The following is an 18,491-nucleotide window of genomic DNA, read 5'->3' on the forward strand; positions in this document are numbered from 1 at the left end:
TTGCAAATTACCCACCTCCTCTTTCTTGTACTGTATTTGCAAAACTACTGCGCTGGTGAGTGTTGTAGTCCAGAGCTGCGCTTGGAGTATTTACGACAGTGTGATTCACTGAAGGAAACTGTAGGGGGAGCTTCGCAAATCTTACTGAGTTCCGCTTTAAAATGTCAGTGAAATTTCACAATTATCGATACTTCAGCAAAAACGAATACTAGGTTAATTCCTCAAAACAGTTACAGTAGACAAGTAAACAGAAATACACTAAGAACAAAGTTACTAATTACAAACAAAACCGACAAAAAAATACAGCAGAACAAAAATACAATTGAAATAAACAGTGCTTTAGGGTTTTCAGGAAGATATACTAGTGGTATTCAGATCAGTTACAGCCTACCACAGAAATTGAATAATCAAATGTAAAATAACACTGCTGTATACATTAAATATAGAATAATAGAATAATCCTGATTAAAACTACAAAAGTTATTCATTCAAGAGCAGTGAGTGATTTCATCTTTGTCTTTTGTTGTTTGATTAACAATAATGACTGCAGCAGATTTATTAGGCTGCTGTCACTTTAAGAGCTGCACGGATACAATATACTGTTGCACACATGTTACATGTAAACTGTTTACATTCATTTAAGACATAAATGACTGTGTTTATGAGGATACTTACCAAAATGGCATTTCAACGTATATGTGTGTAGGCTATTTGAACGTTTAAGGCCGGAACACACCAAGCCGATGCCGACGAACTAGTGGCGACGAAAGCAGACTTGGCTCACGTCGGCAGCGTCTGTATCCAAAGTTGGTCTGACACACCAAACCGATGCTAGACAGCCGACGGCTAAGTAGCACTTCAGTTCTGTGCCTGCATGAGATGAAATGCCTTTCCGAACCAGCAGGTGGCAGTATCTGAACAGCCAATCAGAATGATCAGATGACCCGACGGAACGACGAGCTCCGACGCCGATTCAACATTTCGAATCGCCGAAAAAAGCCGACGAGGACCAACTTCAGCCGACGGTGCAGAACACACTGAGAAAAGTTAGTCGGCCGACGAACAAAAACTGCCAGATGGCCGACCGTCGGCTTGGTGTGTTCTTGCCTTTAGGTGCATATCTGAAGCCCACAGTATACTTTTCTTATGTGCGTTCATCTCCATCTCAGAGCATGCGCACATAAAGCCGCTTAGGGAAAAGTGGCACAGCCCTGGTGGCTGTGGCCTCTTTCAGCAGGATAATGCTCCTGCCACAAAGCAAACATGGTTCAGGAATGGTTTGAGGAGCACAACAACGAGTTTGAGGTGTTAACTTGGCCTCCAAATTCCCCAGATCTCAATGCAATCGAGCATCTGTGGGATGTGCTGAACAAACAAGTCTGATCCATGGAGGCTCCACCTCACAACTTACAGGACTTAAAGGATCTGCTGCTAACATCTTGGTGTCAGATACCACAGCACACCTTCAGGGGTCTAGAGGAGTCCATGCCTCGACAGGTCAGGGCTGTTTTGGCAGCAAAAGGCGGACCAACACAATATTAGGAAGGTGGTCATAATGTTATGCCTGATCGATGTATGTGTGACATAAATCTTGCATCCTGACAGACAACTTCCTAAACGTCTTTACAAATGATCAGACCTTAGTTTTAGTGTTCCACAATTCCATACATTGTAATGCCTTAAAATAGGCATACTATGGAGGAACACAAAAGCAGGGTATTTTTATAGTCTAACTGTGTCACTCCCTTCAGGCCGTGTGGTTATGATATGACAGAATGGATAGTGACAAGTATTGTCGGTTTGCTTGAGGAGTTCAGTGGGACTCCTGCATAATGGAGGGTAATGTTGCAAGATGTTAGCAAGAATATCAAATGACCAGGCAAGGTTTCCTCAAACTTTGCACAAGATGATTTTATAACGGTACTGGAATTAACTTAGTATGGACCCATAATAGGTATGTTCCAGTATAATTGTGACTTTGTGAAAGCTGATAGAGGATAGATGGAAGAAGGAGAAGGAAATGAAGCATTATAGATGAGTTCTTTGAGTGTTTTGGAGCTCTGGCGCTCCAGTGACAGACAGCATGTACTGTCACACAATGTTATCTTTCTTGTATGAGTGTGGGGGTGCATAAGTATTATCTTTTACGTACATAACATTGTGTTTTTCTGTCTCTGTGCTGCCATGGAAACTGGATGCCCGCTGTCACCCCGGGGGTCGGTGCATGGCATCATAGTGCCTGAGGGATTAGGATATAATGCAGTGATGTGAAGCTCTTCTGACACTTTGCCACTTTCTAGTACTATAGAGAGGAAGATGAATCACACAGACAATGAACATATTGAGTGAACTGAAAAGTCACTGGCACTTGCTGAGGGAGCTCATTCAGTCTTACTTTAACACTTTTTTTTTTGTTGATGTTTTTAAAAGATTTACAGTGACATCCAAAGTCTGAGACCACACTGAATATGTGAAAATTAAATTTAAAATCTAGAAACAAACAAGATGCCATTAAAGCAAAAGTAGGATATTTTTAATGTTTTTGAAAGAAGTTTCTTATGCTCATCAAGCCAGCATTCATTTGATCAAAATACAGCAAAAACAGTAAAATTGTGAAATATTATTACAATTTATTACTGTTGGTTTTTGTATTTTAACATACTTTAAGATACAATTTATTTATGTGATGCAAAACTGAATTTTTAGCATCATTACTCCAGAAATCATTCTAATATGCTGGTTTATTATCAATGTTGGAAACAGTTGTGCTGCTTAATATTTTTTCATAACCTGTGATACTTTTTTCAGGATTCTTTGATGAATAAAAAGTAAAAAAAAAAAAAAAAGAACAGCATGTATTTAAAATAGAAATATTTTGTAACAATATAAACTACCTTTCAAAAGTTTGGGGTCAGACATTTTTTTCTTTCTTTTTTCAAAAGAAATTAACACTTTTATTCAGCAATGTGTTAAAGGTGCCCTAGAATAAAAAAATTTAATTTATCTTGGCATAGTTGAATACGTTCAGTACATGGAAATGACATACAGTGAGTCTCAAACTCCATTGTTTCCTCCTTCTTATGTAAATCTCATTTGTTTAAAAGACCTCCGAAGAACAGGTGAATCTCAACATAACACAGACTGTTACGTAACAGTCGGGATCATTAATATGTACGCCCCCAATATTTGCATATGCCAGCCCATGGTCAAGGCATTACACAAGGGCAGTCAGTATTAACGTCTGGATCTGTGCACAGCTGAATCATCAGACTAGGTAAGCAAGCAAGAACAACAGCGAAAAATGGCAGATGGAGCAATAATAACTGACATGATCCATGATATCATGATATTTTTAGTGATATTTGTAAATTGTCTTTCTAAATGTTTCGTTAGCATGTTGCTAATGTACTGTTAAATGTGGTTGAAGTTACTATTGTTTCTTACTGTATTCACGGAGACAAGAGAGTCGCTATTTTCATTTTTAAACACTTGCAGTCTGTATAATTCATAAACACAACTTCATTCTTTATAAATCTCTCCAACAGTGTGTAATGTTAGCTTTAGCCATGGAGCACTATCAAACTCATTCAGAATCAAATGTAAACATCCAAATAAATACTATACTCACATGATCCGACGCATGCATGCAGTATGCATGACGAACATCTTGTAAAGTCCATTTGAGGGTTATATTAGCTGTGTGAACTTTGTAAATGGACTGTTTTATAGTCGAGAGCTCGGGGGGCGGGGAACGCGAGATTTAAAGGGGCCGTAGCCTGAATTGGTGCATAGTTAATGATGCCCCAAAATAGGCAGTTAAAAAAATTAATAAAAAAAAAATCTATGGGGTATTTTGAGCTGAAACTTCACAGACACATTCAGGGGACACCTTAGACTTATATTACATCTTGTAAAAACTGGTTCTAGGGCACCTTTAAATTGATAAAAAAAAAAAAAAACAATAGTAAAGATTTATATTGTTAGAAAAGATTTATATTTTGAATACATGCTGTTCTTTTTAACTTTTTTTTTCATCAAAGAATCCTGAAAAAAGTACCACAGGTTCCAAAAAAAAAAAAAAAAAAAAAAAGCAGCACAACTGTTTCCAACATTGATAATAAATCAGCATATTAGAATGATTTCTGAAGGATCATGTGACACTCAAGACTGGAGTAATGATGCTGAAAATAATGCTTTACATCACAGAAATGAATTATATTTTAAAATATATTAAAATAGAATACCATTATTTTAAATTGCAATAATATTGTACAATATTACTGTTTTTTCTGTATTTTTGAAATGAGGGCTTGATGAGCATATGAGACTTCTTTCAAAAACATTAAACATAAACATAATAATAATTAAACATAAACATAATAGTAATGTTTCCAAACGTTTTACCGGTAATGTACACAATGTAAGTTTTGGAGTCAGTATGACTTTTTAATGCTTTTGAAAGAAGCCTCTAATCCCCACTATGGCTGTATTTACAGTATTGGTCAAAAATACTGTAAAAACAGTAATAATGTGAAATATTATTACAATTTAAAACTGCTTTGTGTTTAATCATATTTTAAACTGTAATTTATTCCTATGATAGCGCAGTTGAATTTTCAGCATCATTACTCCAGTCTTCAGTGTCACACGATCCTTCAGAAATCATTCTAATATGATGATTTGCTGCTCAAGAAACATTTCTGATTATTATCAATGTTGAAAACATTGTTTAATATTTTTGTGTAAATGTGACTTTTTGTAGATTCTTCGATAAATGGAAAGTTCTAAAAAAAAGCAATTATTTTGAAATAGAAATCTTTTGTAAAATTATAAATGTCTTTACTGTCACTTTTGATTATTTACAGGCATCCTTGATGAATAGTATTAATTATAAAAAATAATCTACTCAGCTTTGTTATCCTTATAGTATATTTTATAATAAAACATAGTATTGAAATAGAAAAAAACAAAACAGCAGCATTTTCACTAGTGGATTTAGACTTTGAATCAAAACACATTTTCTGTGTCAGGTATTGCCTGATGCACATCAGCAGTGAGGAATGTCTTGCACTGTTGCACTCTGATCTCCTGATCTTTGGTATGTCACTCTCTGTCCTCAGGAATACACAGTGGATGTGTTTTTCCGTCAGCGCTGGACAGACGAGCGGCTGAAGTTTCACGGGCCGATGAACATCCTGCGTCTCAACAACCTGATGGCCAGTAAAATATGGACCCCAGACACTTTCTTTCACAACGGCAAGAAATCTGTGGCTCACAACATGACCATGCCTAATAAACTGCTGCGCATCATGGAGAACGGCACTCTACTGTACACCATGAGGTGCCCATAGATTACCACATTTACTATAGTTATTAATGAATCAAAATAATTACATGATATGCTGTTTAATTCATCAATCCATTCACAATTAATTACATATCTGAATATTTGCTAAAGAAATCCCCCCACATCAAGATAATTGAAAGAGATTATTGCGGTATATGAATAGTGATTATATTAAATGCATGTCATTAAAATTTACAACACAACATCATTAAAAACACATCTCGAGATCAAAAAATCAGCAATACACTGCCGTATTGAGGTCAGTAAGATTTTTAAAATGTTTTTGAAAGAAGTCTCTTATGCTCACCATGAATTTGTTTAATCAAAAATACAATAAATCAGTAATATTGAGAAATATTATAAGAATTATAATAAATATTATAAGAATTAAAAAAAAAAAAAATCTTTTGTAATATACTTTAAAATGTAATTCAATCCTGTGATGGCAAAGCTGAATTTTCAGCAGCCAGAATCTTCAGTGTCACATGATCCGATCAGTTGTTAATGTTTATGTTAATGTTTTTGCGGTAACCGTGACACATTTTATGAGTATTCTTAACCCTCTGGGCCTCTTCGGGTCAGAACTGACCAAAAAAAATTTACGTTTTGAATTTTTTAAATTCTTTTGCTTCATTGGAATAGGATGGTGCTTGGTGACTTTTGTTGCATTAGCTATGTGAACACACAAAAAAAATCATGGCCATGATTTGGATATGTTAAAGGCCTTCACTCTTTTTATGCAATATTGCATTTATGGAAAAGAAAATATTAATTTTAATGGGAAAAAAATTAAAAATATGACACTAATTTTCCTGAAAAAAAAGACATTTCAAGGCTTCGGGCACTTTTGTACCAAGCGTGACCCAAAAATAAAGGGCCTCCGAAAGTTCAAAAGAACAGCATTTATTTGAAATAGAAATCTTTTATAACATTATAAATGTCTTTACTGAGACTTTTGATCAATTTAATATGTCCTTGCTCAATAAAAGTATTAATTTCTTTCAAATAATAATTATAATAAAATCTTACTGACCTCAACCTTTTGTACAGTAGTGCTAATTTATCAGTATTTCAAGCTTGAATTGCTCTAATGCTGGGAAAAATTCCTTTTCATACAATTTATGATTTTTATAATTAAATATACTAAATTAATGTATTATATTGACAGCCCTAGTAATAACACAATACTTTGGGGGTAACTGTTGTGTAATGTGTGCTTGTGTGTGTATATTTGTGCAGGTTGACAGTGCAAGCTGAATGCCCAATGCATCTCGAGGACTTTCCAATGGATTTCCATTCTTGCCCACTGAAATTTGGCAGCTGTGAGTGACAATGTTAAACATTCAGGGCCCTATTTCAATGATCTAAGCACATGGCGCAGGTGCACTTAGTGACTTATTTTGAATCCACTTTTGCTAGTTTAACGACAGAAAAAATGGCACATGGTCCAAAAGGCTTGTATCTAGTCTCTTAATGAGTCATGGGTGTGTTTTGGGCATAACGTGCAATAAGTCAATCAGAGTGTCATCTCCCATTCCCTTTAAAAGACAAATGCGCTTATGCCATGGCGAATTCGCTATTTACATGGCGGAATATAGACACCCTCAACCTGACGAGTCAGTTTAAATACATGTGTGTATTGCCACGATTGGTCAAATAATTAGCCAATTTCATTCCAAATTACTGCAAATAGGTAATTCTGATACATGCAATGACTATCCATTATTTTATCTTTATGTACACAATAATAATCTTTTACATTGTAATCCTTTTATTTTTAATATTTGGCATGTTTGTATGCTGCTGTGCGTCCCTGTGTGTGTAACAAGCAGAGTGTACATGCATATTACTAACGCGCCTTTAAATAACAAAAAAAATAAATAAATACTGCAGCACTGACTTTAGACCAGGTTTTTGTTGATCAATGGCGCAGTGGTTTTCAGTTGCTTCAAAATAGCAACACGCCAACAATGCACCTGAACACACCTTGTTTTCAGACCAGCACGCCCATGGGCGCACAGATGGGCGTGAGTGCATTTGCTATTTAAACAACGTGGCGCTGGACTTGAAAATGATAACTGTGTCGGGCTGAAACTAGCATAAAACACTTGCATCGTGCCTGGCGTGGCATTGCGCCGGATGTATGATAGGGCGCTTATTTTATCCATGGTGTTTAATGTGTGTTTTGGGTTTTATTTTAAAAAGGTTAGTTCACCCAAAAATGAAAATAATGTTATTTATTACTCACCCTCATGTTGTTCTACAGTTGTAAGACCTTCATTCATCTTCGTAACACAAATTAAGATATTTCTGATGAAATCCGATGGCTCAGTTAGGCCTCTATTGAGAGCAAAGCCATTCAAACTCTCAAGATCCATAAAGGTACTAAAAACATATTTGAAACAGTTCATGTGAGTTCAGTGGTTCTATTTTAATATTATAAAGTGACAACGATACTTTTTGTGTGCCCCAAAAAAATAAAAACTTTTTCAGAGCTTTACGAATTGAATCAGTGAATCGGAGCCCCAAAGTCATGTGATTTCAGCAGTTTAGCCATTTCATAGGAGATCCGATTCACTAATTCGAAACACCTCTCAGAAGCTTCATGAAGCAGTGTTTTGAAATCAGCCCATATAGATATTGTTAAAAAGTCGTTATTTTGTTTTTTTGGCACACAAAAAATATCCTTGTCGCTTTATGATATTAAGATAGAACCACTGAACTCACATAAACTGTTTCAAATATGTTTTTAGTACCTTTATAGACCTCACTGAGCCATCGGATTTCATCAAAAATATCTTAATTTGTGTTCTGAAGATGAATGAAGGTCTTACGGGTGTAGAACGACATGAGGGTGAGTAATAAATGAAATTTTTTCATTTTTGGGTGAACTAACCCTTTAATATATATTTCATCTGTTTAGATGCTTACACTCTGACAGAGGTGACGTATGTTTGGACACGCAATGCCACCTTATCGGTGGAAGTAGCTCCGGATGGATCTAGACTTAACCAGTATGACCTGATGGGACAGACTGTTGGAAAGGAAACCATCAAGTCCAGTACTGGTAAGATGTTCACAAGCAGTCACAAAACCATCTGGATCCATCTAGTCTCTTATATTTCTCTTCTGCCGTGTAGGTGAATATACAGTGATGACTGCCCATTTCCATCTGAAGAGGAAGATTGGATACTTTGTGATCCAGACGTACCTGCCTTGCATAATGACCGTCATCCTATCCCAAGTCTCTTTTTGGCTCAACCGAGAGTCTGTCCCTGCACGCACAGTTTTTGGTGGGTGAGCATGTGTTGTGGGTAATCAAAACATAATGTGGGAAGGTTTTTAATTCAATTTATTATGTTCAGCATATTTATTTGTTGGCTGTGTAAGTCTTTTCAATATAAGATGAATTTGGCATGCTGATTTTGTTGTTCTGATTAAATTATTGATGCAGTCATGGGTAGAGCTGATGTCGGGTATGTAATGTTTTTTATTTTCTCTCTAGCAGTTTTAATTTCTATCTGAACTCCAGGGATGAAGCAGAGGCAAATAGCTGTAAAATTGGTCTCCATGTGTTTTTGTATGTGAAAGATTTGTCCATGGAGTTATGTGTGTATTTTTGTTCATTCAGTGGGAGGAAGCCACAGCATCCGAAAGACACGTTTAAATTAAACACAAACTCACAGGGGGGAAAATTCACTAAGAATAAAATGCTGATAGCGGCATTTATTCACATGCTTTGTTGTTTTAGTGTTCAATTCACTAAAGGAATTATCAAAATTAGGTAAACACTCATGAATTGCTGAACCACAATTCAACATCTTGGATTTTCTGAGTGCTCGATTGTGAGGGGATGCGGCGAACTACTACAATATGACACAGTTTACTGGGACTGTACAGCGTCACTCCATCACTGTGATCCAGGCACCTAAATCAGCTCTTTGAAATGCTGGCTATATGATCTTTTCCATCATTTGATCATCATTTCATTAATCAATGCTGCCATGATAGCTAAAAAAAAAAACCCAAAGCATCCCTCTTAAGTTAGTGTAGTGTTTGTTGTGTTAAGTTTTGTGAATAAGGTGCAATCTATTTTAAGAGATAAAAAAACTATAAATGGCAAAACTGAATTATGTATTGTGCAGTTCAGATAGCAGATAGCTCAACTGGATTGCAGGTGTTTGATAGTGCTGTGCTTCACTCTGAAATCCACGGCGCATTTATTGATTTGAAAACCAGGCAAACTAAAAGCATGATGGTTTAACATTTGAAATTGGAGAAATTGTAGTTTTACAGCTGTGGAATGAAATGAAATTATTTTATTTGCTAATAATCATAATAAATATAGATACATAAATATATATTTATATTTTAAATATATTAATAAAAATGATAATGTTTTATTTTTTATAGTCATATTGAATGGGTCCAAAAGAATGGGAATGTGGAAAGAGTACACACGCTTGTTTCCACCACTGAATAAAAAATAAAAATAAAGTATAATTGTGACCTTTTTATCTCACAATTCTGACTTTCTCGCAATTGCGAATTTACATGTTGTAATTCTGACTTTTTTCTTGCAAATGTGATATAAACTCGCAATTCTGACATTTTTTCTCAGAATTGTTTATATCTCACAATTCTGATTTTATAACACACAATTGTGAGTTAATATCTCGCAGAATTGGACTTTATAACTCAGAATTGCAACTTTATATCTCACAATTCTGACTTTTTTCCTCGCAATTCTGACTTTTTTTCTTGCAATTGTGAGATATAAACTTGCAATTCTGACTTTTTTCTCAGAACTGCGTGATATAAACTTTTGTGAAAAATTGTGAGTTATAAAGTCAGAATTGTGAGATATTAACTAGCAATTCTGAGAAAAAATGTCAGTGTTTTTTTCCTCAGAATTGGACTTTATATCTCACAATTGCAAGAAAAAAGTCAGAATTGCGAGAAAAAAGTCAGAATTGCAAAATTGTTAGTATATAACTCGCAATTCTGACATTATAACTTGCAATTGCGAGTTTATATCTTGCAATTTTTAGAAAATAAGTCAGAATTGTGAGATAAAGAGTCATAGTTAGCTTTTTTATTTTTTATTTAGTGGCAAAAACAAGCTTCCATAGGATGGTTCACACTCAGAAAGTCTTTAGAGTAAAAAGTCATTTTTCAGGGATTTTTATTTTCTCTGCAGACACACTCCCTAATGAAATTACCTGTTTATTCTTCTAAACAGAGCTATTCAAGTTGTCTTGTGAAAATAGGATTTTTTCATATCGCAATGTATATCACAGAAAAACACATTGTTGGGGGGGGGGGGGTTATGTTTTTGCCTTTATTATGATAGGACAGTGAGCAGACAGGAAACAAAGTGGGAGAGAGAGTGGGAGTGGATCAGGAAAGGTCTGTGAGCCGGGACTCGAACTCGGGTCACCCGAAGCGCAACCGCGCTATATGTCTTGCGCTGCCCACTAGGCTATCGGTGCCAAATGTCTGTTTTTTACAATATCGCACTTGAAAGAAATGAGTTCTTACAGTGAGTTTTGCTAGATAAATTAGAGAAGGAAATTTTGGCATTTTCCTCTTTTGTCTCCATAATTTCTTCTATGATGATGAATATATTTGGATTGATTTTTTTCTTCCCGGAGGCTGCAAAAAATAATTAAAATTGCTCACAAAACAACAGAAGACCATCTATATAAAATGAGGACAGGAGGTCCACTCAGGGCATATGACTGACTGCTGAAATGAACAAAATTTCATTAGCCCAGGGCACTTGTGATTACACGTGTACATCTGTGCTGTCTCTTCCACAAATGAGCGAACGGCATAAATGCTGGTAATTATCTGCAGCGAGGCATGCCGTGCTAATGCGGTATCTATATATACAGCACTCCCTGAGGTGTTTTTGTGTTGTTATTCTGTTCCAGGTGTGACTACAGTGCTAACGATGACCACTCTGAGTATCAGCGCTCGAAACTCTTTACCAAAGGTGGCCTACGCCACAGCCATGGACTGGTTCATAGCTGTGTGCTACGCATTTGTTTTCTCTGCTCTCATCGAGTTTGCCACTGTAAACTACTTCACCAAGCGCGGCTGGGCCTGGGATGGAAAGAGCATTGTCAATGATAAGGTAACCATGACGACACAGAGCGCTTTGATTTTAGAGTAGAGCACATCAGGTGGCTTTGATTATTATCATTGTGAAGAGGAGTGTTATTTAGATGAGGGAAACCAATACTGTTAATTCAGTTCAGTTAAAGACAACAAGTTTTTAATATTGTTTAAATGTCTGTGGTGTTTTTAATATGCTTTAAGACAAACCATGTGCAAATTCATAAGTCAACACCATTGCTGAGTTTTTTCTCCTTAAACCTGAGTGAAAAAAAGATGCGGTTTGAAAGCGCTGCTGTTTCTTACATCACAAACTACCTTGCCGTCAACTTGCCGGCAGGCTTTAGCATATCATTAACTATGACCGCTCTGAAGCAGGAGAGTCTCGAGAAGCCAGGTTATCCCGGTATATTCTTCTGTTGATATGAAAAATCGGTTACATTTAGCAATATAGCAGGTGAATTATGCATATGATGTACATTACAATGTTATGATGAACTATATGCCTTTCTCCACTGACGTTCTGAGTTGTTCAAAGCATTTGTAAGGATGCTGATTTTCAGAAGGCAGCTGTCTGACTCTAAGATGGCGAACGGGAACATGGTTTGTGTAACGTTAGCAACACATTATTAGCTGTTTGATAACGTAGTCAAGCAAAACTAATCATATTAATTACTGTTATGTGTCCGATGTTGTAGTGAGCGATTGACTTGTAGATATAATTCACTCCTCTTCTGCTGAATCAGTTTCTGGTTCAAACATATATGGCTGAATTAAACCAGTGTTTCCACTTGCCATTGTGCAGCGTTTACTACAGTAAAGTTGACCGAGTGGATCTCTGAGCCTGTATGAGTGAGTGGAGGCGGGGCTAATTAGCATATTCATAGATCAGTGTATACTAAATGAAGCAAAGGTGTAGAGTTACATTATTTTATGGCATGAATACTTTTTTTTTCACAGGAAAAAAATGTTTATATCATTTTGGTGCTCTAAGCTGTGTTTTAAGGGATAAAAATGATTGACTACATGGGGGACTTTAATCTTTAATCTCTCACTATTTTTCCTGATTGAACATTGTCTGACATTATGTCTCTTTTTTGTACATGAATGACTTCAAATTAATATAACATTTAGCTTGATATCATTGATTAAATATGTAGCAATGTGTTAAATAATTTCTTCTGACTTCAGAAAAAGGAGACGTCCGTTATGAAAAAGAATAACGCGTATGCAGTCGCTGTGGCAAACTACGCGCCCCACATTGCGAAGGACTCGGCTCTGCCCACCGTCTCTAAGAGCGCCACAGCGGAGCCCAGTAAACCTCAACCGGTGGCTAAAGAAGCAAAGAAGACCTTCAACAGCGTCAGCAAGATTGACCGTATGTCCCGCATCATCTTTCCAGTGCTTTTTGGCAGCTTTAACTTGGTTTATTGGGCCACATATCTCAACAGAGAACCTGTTATAAAGAACATGGTGCCCTCCCAGTGAGCCATTATTATTCACAGTATGCTACATACAAAATTATATATATATATATATATATATATATATATATAAAATAAGTGCTGTCAACGTTAATGTGTTAATGCATGCGATTAATTTTTTCCAGTTTAACGCGTTAAAAATATTTAATGCTATTAACGCAGCATCCATTTTTCCGTTATAATTTGGCTAGCATTATAATATTGTAAACCATTTAAGCACGCCAAAAGAGAAAAAGGGAACACGCTGCTGCCTGTGAATGTCCTATCTCGCACACGGCGCACAGAAAGACACCAGTATCGAGTTCTCTGTCACGCTTAAACGAACAATAACATACACGATAATGCCAAAAATGTCTGTGTTGTCGAGTATCCTCATTAGAGCAGCCTTGAATGAGTTAAAGTCTTAAACGAAAGTAGAGTTGTGAGAAAGTGGGATGCGTGCGATATCCGCGTCATGTGCAGCAGCAGCAGCTCTTAAAGTGACAGCAACCAAAATAATTGAGACAATAACAGAGAAAATTACTCACTGCTCTTGACTAAAGAACTTTTGTAGCTTTAATAATGATTAATCTATAGTTAATTTAGGCTATAAATTATGCAGTGCAGACTGTTCAATTTCTGTATTTTTGCTATCTGTTGGACAGGCACGGGTAGGCTAAATATGACATGTTTTATGGGTTTATGTGAGGATCGTTCCAAGTTCTCTTAAATTAAAAGTTGTTATATTTTTGAAGCTGAATAAATGTAAAAAAAAAAAAAAAGATAGCTTTCAATTACACTGTAATGTTGAATGGCTATAATTCATGTTTAAAGTTAAAAAATCTATTTCATCGAGACATCAGTAGCAGTAATAGTATCAGTGATAATGGCCTTCATTGATAAAAGTATGCCATTAAACAAGTATTATACTGTTTTTATGTTGTTTCTGTATGTTGTTTTAATTTGGAGTTTAACTGTAAAATTATTACATTATAAAATATATTAAAAACTTATATAAACGTGTTTTAATTGCGATTAATGACAGAAAAAATGTGTGATTAATCAAGTTATTTTTTTAATCGATTGACAGCACTAATATATATATATATATATATATATTATTGTATATGGTGAATTCAGGTAAATTGGGACACTTTTTTTCATTGAGATGACTAAACTATCCTAAACTAACCATATCTATCTATCTAGAAAAATTGTGGTATTCAAGAACCAAAATTTTGTACATATTCTTCAGTGTACTTTTGATGTTTCTGATGTTTGCTTACAATCTTGCCACTGCCAGGACAATTTGAAGAGAGCATCTTAGCATGCTTTAATGAGACAAATGACCTTTGTTTCACAGCTTTATTTTTGTATGTTGTTGTGTGATTTCTGAGAATTTAACTGATCGTTTTCCCTTGCCTTTTTATGCAGTGTTTACTGGCATTTTCATACAGACCTCATATTTGTTTTTAATTTTTTAACGTGTATTCTGTATTTATAATATATCAACCTCCATTTAAACAAAGTGTTTATGTCTGTGTCCGTATTTTGGCTAAATTATGAATTAAGCTCACAAGGTATGGTGCATCAAAGACATAGTGTTTAAAATGAAAGTGATTGCTGTGTTGTTTTGTTAGAGCTGCACTACCGTATCTGTGAAACAGATCACTGCACTTTTATATTGACTGATGTAGCATTTCAAGTCAATTTAATATGGCACTTTAATTATTTTTTGTTTGCATCAAATCTGATTGCATATTAGCTTTTCACACACAACACGCACCTGTGCATCTGATTCTCAGCCGTGAGCGATTTATCAATGAAAGCAGCACACACCCACATGTGGTTTAAAGCTAAATAATTCATTGATTTTGTCTGAAGCACCTCTGCGCACTGTATTGTTGTGGATACTTTGATCCGTGAGCTCAGTCTCAAGTGGAATTAGCACTGCATTTGAGCCATTTCTGTTTCTTTGGTCCACGTTGAGTGGAAACTGCTGCTGGGTTTTTCCCAAATAGTTTTGGCTGATTTAAATTTTTAATTTTGCTTGTCATTAGGTTTAAATGAGAGCAATATGTTGGTCTTGCTGTATATGTTACTCAAATTGTGACCATTGAAACTCATATTAGCTTAATGTTGCAGCAGTGACATGATGTTGTTCATATGGTATTGTCAGTATTTTGTCTACTGTAGCTTCAGGATTAATGCCGATAAAGGTTATAATGGGCTTCTCAGTATGATGTATATGCCTAATGATGCCATGAAAATGGGAATCAAAATGTACTGTTCGCTCAATATATCATGTGTCAAAGAGTTTGAGAGTTTTCATTACCAACATCAACAATCCTGACAAGTGTAAACGCTTGATCGAACTACTGTGGGCTTACTTTCAACAGCTTTTCAGTTTGCCATACTGTTCTCAGTTTTCTGCCTGGGCAAAAACAAAGCTCCCCTGTTGACTGAAATAAAGTGTTGTCAAAGCCAACGTGGTTCAGTTACTCTCCTTTTGTGTGGGTGATTTTTTTTTTTGCACTGTGCGACTCAAATATCGAAGATCTTTTTTGTCCAAAAACAAAAAAGAAAACCTCTCTGCTATGCACGAAGGCACACAACTGAACACCACAAACCAGTGTTACTTCACTATCATTGAGATCCAATCAGGGGCGTCAGTTGGGTATGGTGGCTGCCATACCTTGGCTGCATGGTCAGGTCAATGCAAAGTAATATATTTTTATTTGCAGGATTAACGTTATATTACTATGTGTGACATGTAATTTGTAATTATTTAATAAAAGAGAAAAGCAAGTCATCATGTCACGTAAGTTTAACAGCACTGCAAATGTGTCTCTTATAACGTGCTTTTGCAGCATTGAGTATTGTGTCCAATCACAGGCATTTCTGTTGAAAATAATGACCAAGAGGTGTTTAAGTTACCAGTAGTGAGAATCTGCTCATTGTCTCTCAAAACACCGTACAAGTTTGTTTGGCGCAAGTTTACTAAGCTTTAAATGCTCACAAATCCTCTCATTATAACACACAAAGCAGAGACACGATTTAAATAAAACATTTATTGTGAAATTTAGACAAATTTATTGATTAAAATGTGAGTTTTCACACTCAGAAGGCAGGAACACACCAAGCCGACGGTCGGCCGACTAACTTTTCTCAGTGTGTTCTGCACCGTCGGCTGAAGTTGGTCCTCGTCAGCTTTTTTCCGGCCGATTCGAAATGTTGAATTGGCATCGGAGCTCGTCGGTCCGTCGGGCCATCTGATCATTCTGGGGTGCGTTTCCCGAAAGCATCGTTGGTGAACCATGGTCGTAAGTCCCATTGAACTCTATTGGTAACGACGGAACTTGCGACCATAGTTCGCTTTGGGAAACGCACCCCTGATTGGCTGTTCAGATACTGCCACCTGCTGGTTCAGAAAGGCATTTCATCTCACGCAGGCGCAGAACTGACGTGCTACTTGGCCGTCGGCTGTCTAGCGTTGGTTTGGTGTGTCAGACCAACTTTGGACACAGACGCTGCCGACGCGAGCCAACCCCACAGTCTGCTTTCGTCGCCAATAGTTCATTGCCGTTGGCTTGGTGTGTTCTGGCCTAGAGAGTTTGCACTGTACTGACTGACTGACGGCTTCAGTGATTATAAAGGAAGTGCTCTTTACTCGCTGTCTATGAAATTTCATTCACAATTTGAAGTTTTTGTTTTTCATGAGAATTTGTGACCTTTCCTACAAATATATTGTGAAGGTCCCCGTGATTTTGCCAAGTAAGACATGTTTCTGGATCAACATATTTTGTTGATCCTGGAACAACATTCCAGGCTTAAAATTTAGTCTTAAACCTATTCCTACCCCTAAACCTAATCCTACCCATAACTTATCCCTAAAATCAGAGGGGAAAGATAGGTGAATAACACTGATGTAGAAGCACCTAACCCTGGTCGTAAGCCTAAACTTGACATAAATGGTAAACTTGTCCCTCAAATCTGATTGATTGATTTGAATGTTGATCCAGGATCAACAAAGATGTTGATCCAGGAACATGTCTTACTTGGCAAAATCATGGTGACCCAAATATATACCTCATTACAAAAAGTGACAAAAATAGATTTTTAATGTTATAATAATAGTGATTTGATCATCTCTAAAAATAAATTTAAAAGCAAAACGTGTGAAATAATACAATAAGTAGTGGAAATGGCCAATGAGCCAATAAGTGCTCCTCTGCTACGATCTACATGGTTAATGTGGGAATTTTATGTCTTTTTTTACATTTTAAAATAAGAGTTTGTTTTTCACCAAATATTAGTTTACATCGTGAAACTTTTGGTTTTACAAATGGGGACAATCTTTGAAAGATGAACAAAAAAATGTTTTTAAAAATACCATTTAAATTGTATAATATTCAAACTTTTGAGCTTTGAAGTTCTAGAAAAGGTTGTGTGAAGTATTTGAAAGTCCTTAAAGTCCTTCATTCTTAACAATGGTCTATAACTGTCTATTTGCTGGATCAAAACTATAGGCCTATGCGATTCATCTTTGGATGCACCAAACACACCTTGTTTATACTACTTTGTGGTGTCCAAATGACCACACTAAGAAGATGAGGAATTTACGACATTGTGGGGCCTTTAGTCAGACCCCACAAAGACAACATCTTAAAAATCATATATAAGAATGTCTGACAAAATCTTAAAAGTCACTATAGTATGGCCCTTCCCTATACTATACCTAAACCTACCCGTCACAGGAACCTACTGTAATTTTAACATTCTTATACATATATATACATATATATATATATATATACATCCAACACACACACACACACAGTCACATACTGTGTGTATATATATATATATATATATATATATATATATATATACACATACACACACAGTATGTGACTGTGTGTGTTGGATGGAGTAATTCACAGAGATCAGATGGTCACTCAAGGTTGCTTTACTGGGCTTGGGACAAACATGACCAGAAGGCTGTTTAGAGTACAGTGCATCGATGTTGATTCACGTCAGCAGGGAGAGATACTAGACTCTGCTGATGATGGCATAGCTCCGCCCCGCAATGTCATGTGCACAAATGCAACAACCAATGCCGAGTTTTCCCAATTTATGCTGAATTTAACTAATATTATTTAAACTTATGCTGGATCCGCCATTTTTCTGACAAACAAACCAGACAGGAGAGTAACGTCAGTAGACTTTAACTGAAAATGGCGTGTATTGATGTCTTTCTGTGCTTGAAACAACATACCTTCTAATGTTAATTCATGTTTATTACTAGTAGGAAGAGATGATCGGTTCACGTGCCTCAAGACGCTAGCAACTGTCACGACACATTAAAGAGACACAAAACGGTATTTATTGTTTGAATTTCTTAAAAAATGGCAAAATTTGAAAGCTGAGACTTTGTTTCATACCAAAAGTAACCTGCTCAGCATATTAGAATGATTTCTGAAGGATCATGTGACACTGAAGACTGGAGTAACGATGCTGAAAATTCAGCTTTGCCATCACAGGAATAAATTACTTTGTCA

General features: G+C 36.2%; 1 protein-coding gene across 5 annotated transcripts in view; it reads left to right on the plus strand.

Annotated features, from left to right (window-relative positions):
* Nucleotides 1-15,432, plus strand: part of gabra2a (gamma-aminobutyric acid type A receptor subunit alpha2a) — a 30,892-nt gene extending 15,460 nt beyond the window's left edge. For all 5 annotated transcript variants that reach the window (XM_048204099.1, XM_048204103.1, XM_048204101.1 and 2 more), the window contains 6 exons: nucleotides 5,121-5,341; nucleotides 6,587-6,669; nucleotides 8,271-8,414; nucleotides 8,488-8,640; nucleotides 11,284-11,486; nucleotides 12,659-15,432. In XM_048204099.1, the coding sequence (XP_048060056.1) occupies nucleotides 5,121-5,341; nucleotides 6,587-6,669; nucleotides 8,271-8,414; nucleotides 8,488-8,640; nucleotides 11,284-11,486; nucleotides 12,659-12,955 (1,101 nt within the window). In that variant the 3' untranslated portion in view covers nucleotides 12,956-15,432. The remainder of the gene's footprint in view (nucleotides 1-5,120; nucleotides 5,342-6,586; nucleotides 6,670-8,270; nucleotides 8,415-8,487; nucleotides 8,641-11,283; nucleotides 11,487-12,658) is intronic.
* The last annotated feature ends 3,059 nt before the right edge of the window (nucleotides 15,433-18,491 follow it).

The sequence above is a fragment of the Megalobrama amblycephala genome, linkage group LG10 (assembly GCF_018812025.1).
Source record: "Megalobrama amblycephala isolate DHTTF-2021 linkage group LG10, ASM1881202v1, whole genome shotgun sequence".
NCBI classification, from domain to species: domain Eukaryota; kingdom Metazoa; phylum Chordata; class Actinopteri; order Cypriniformes; family Xenocyprididae; genus Megalobrama; species Megalobrama amblycephala.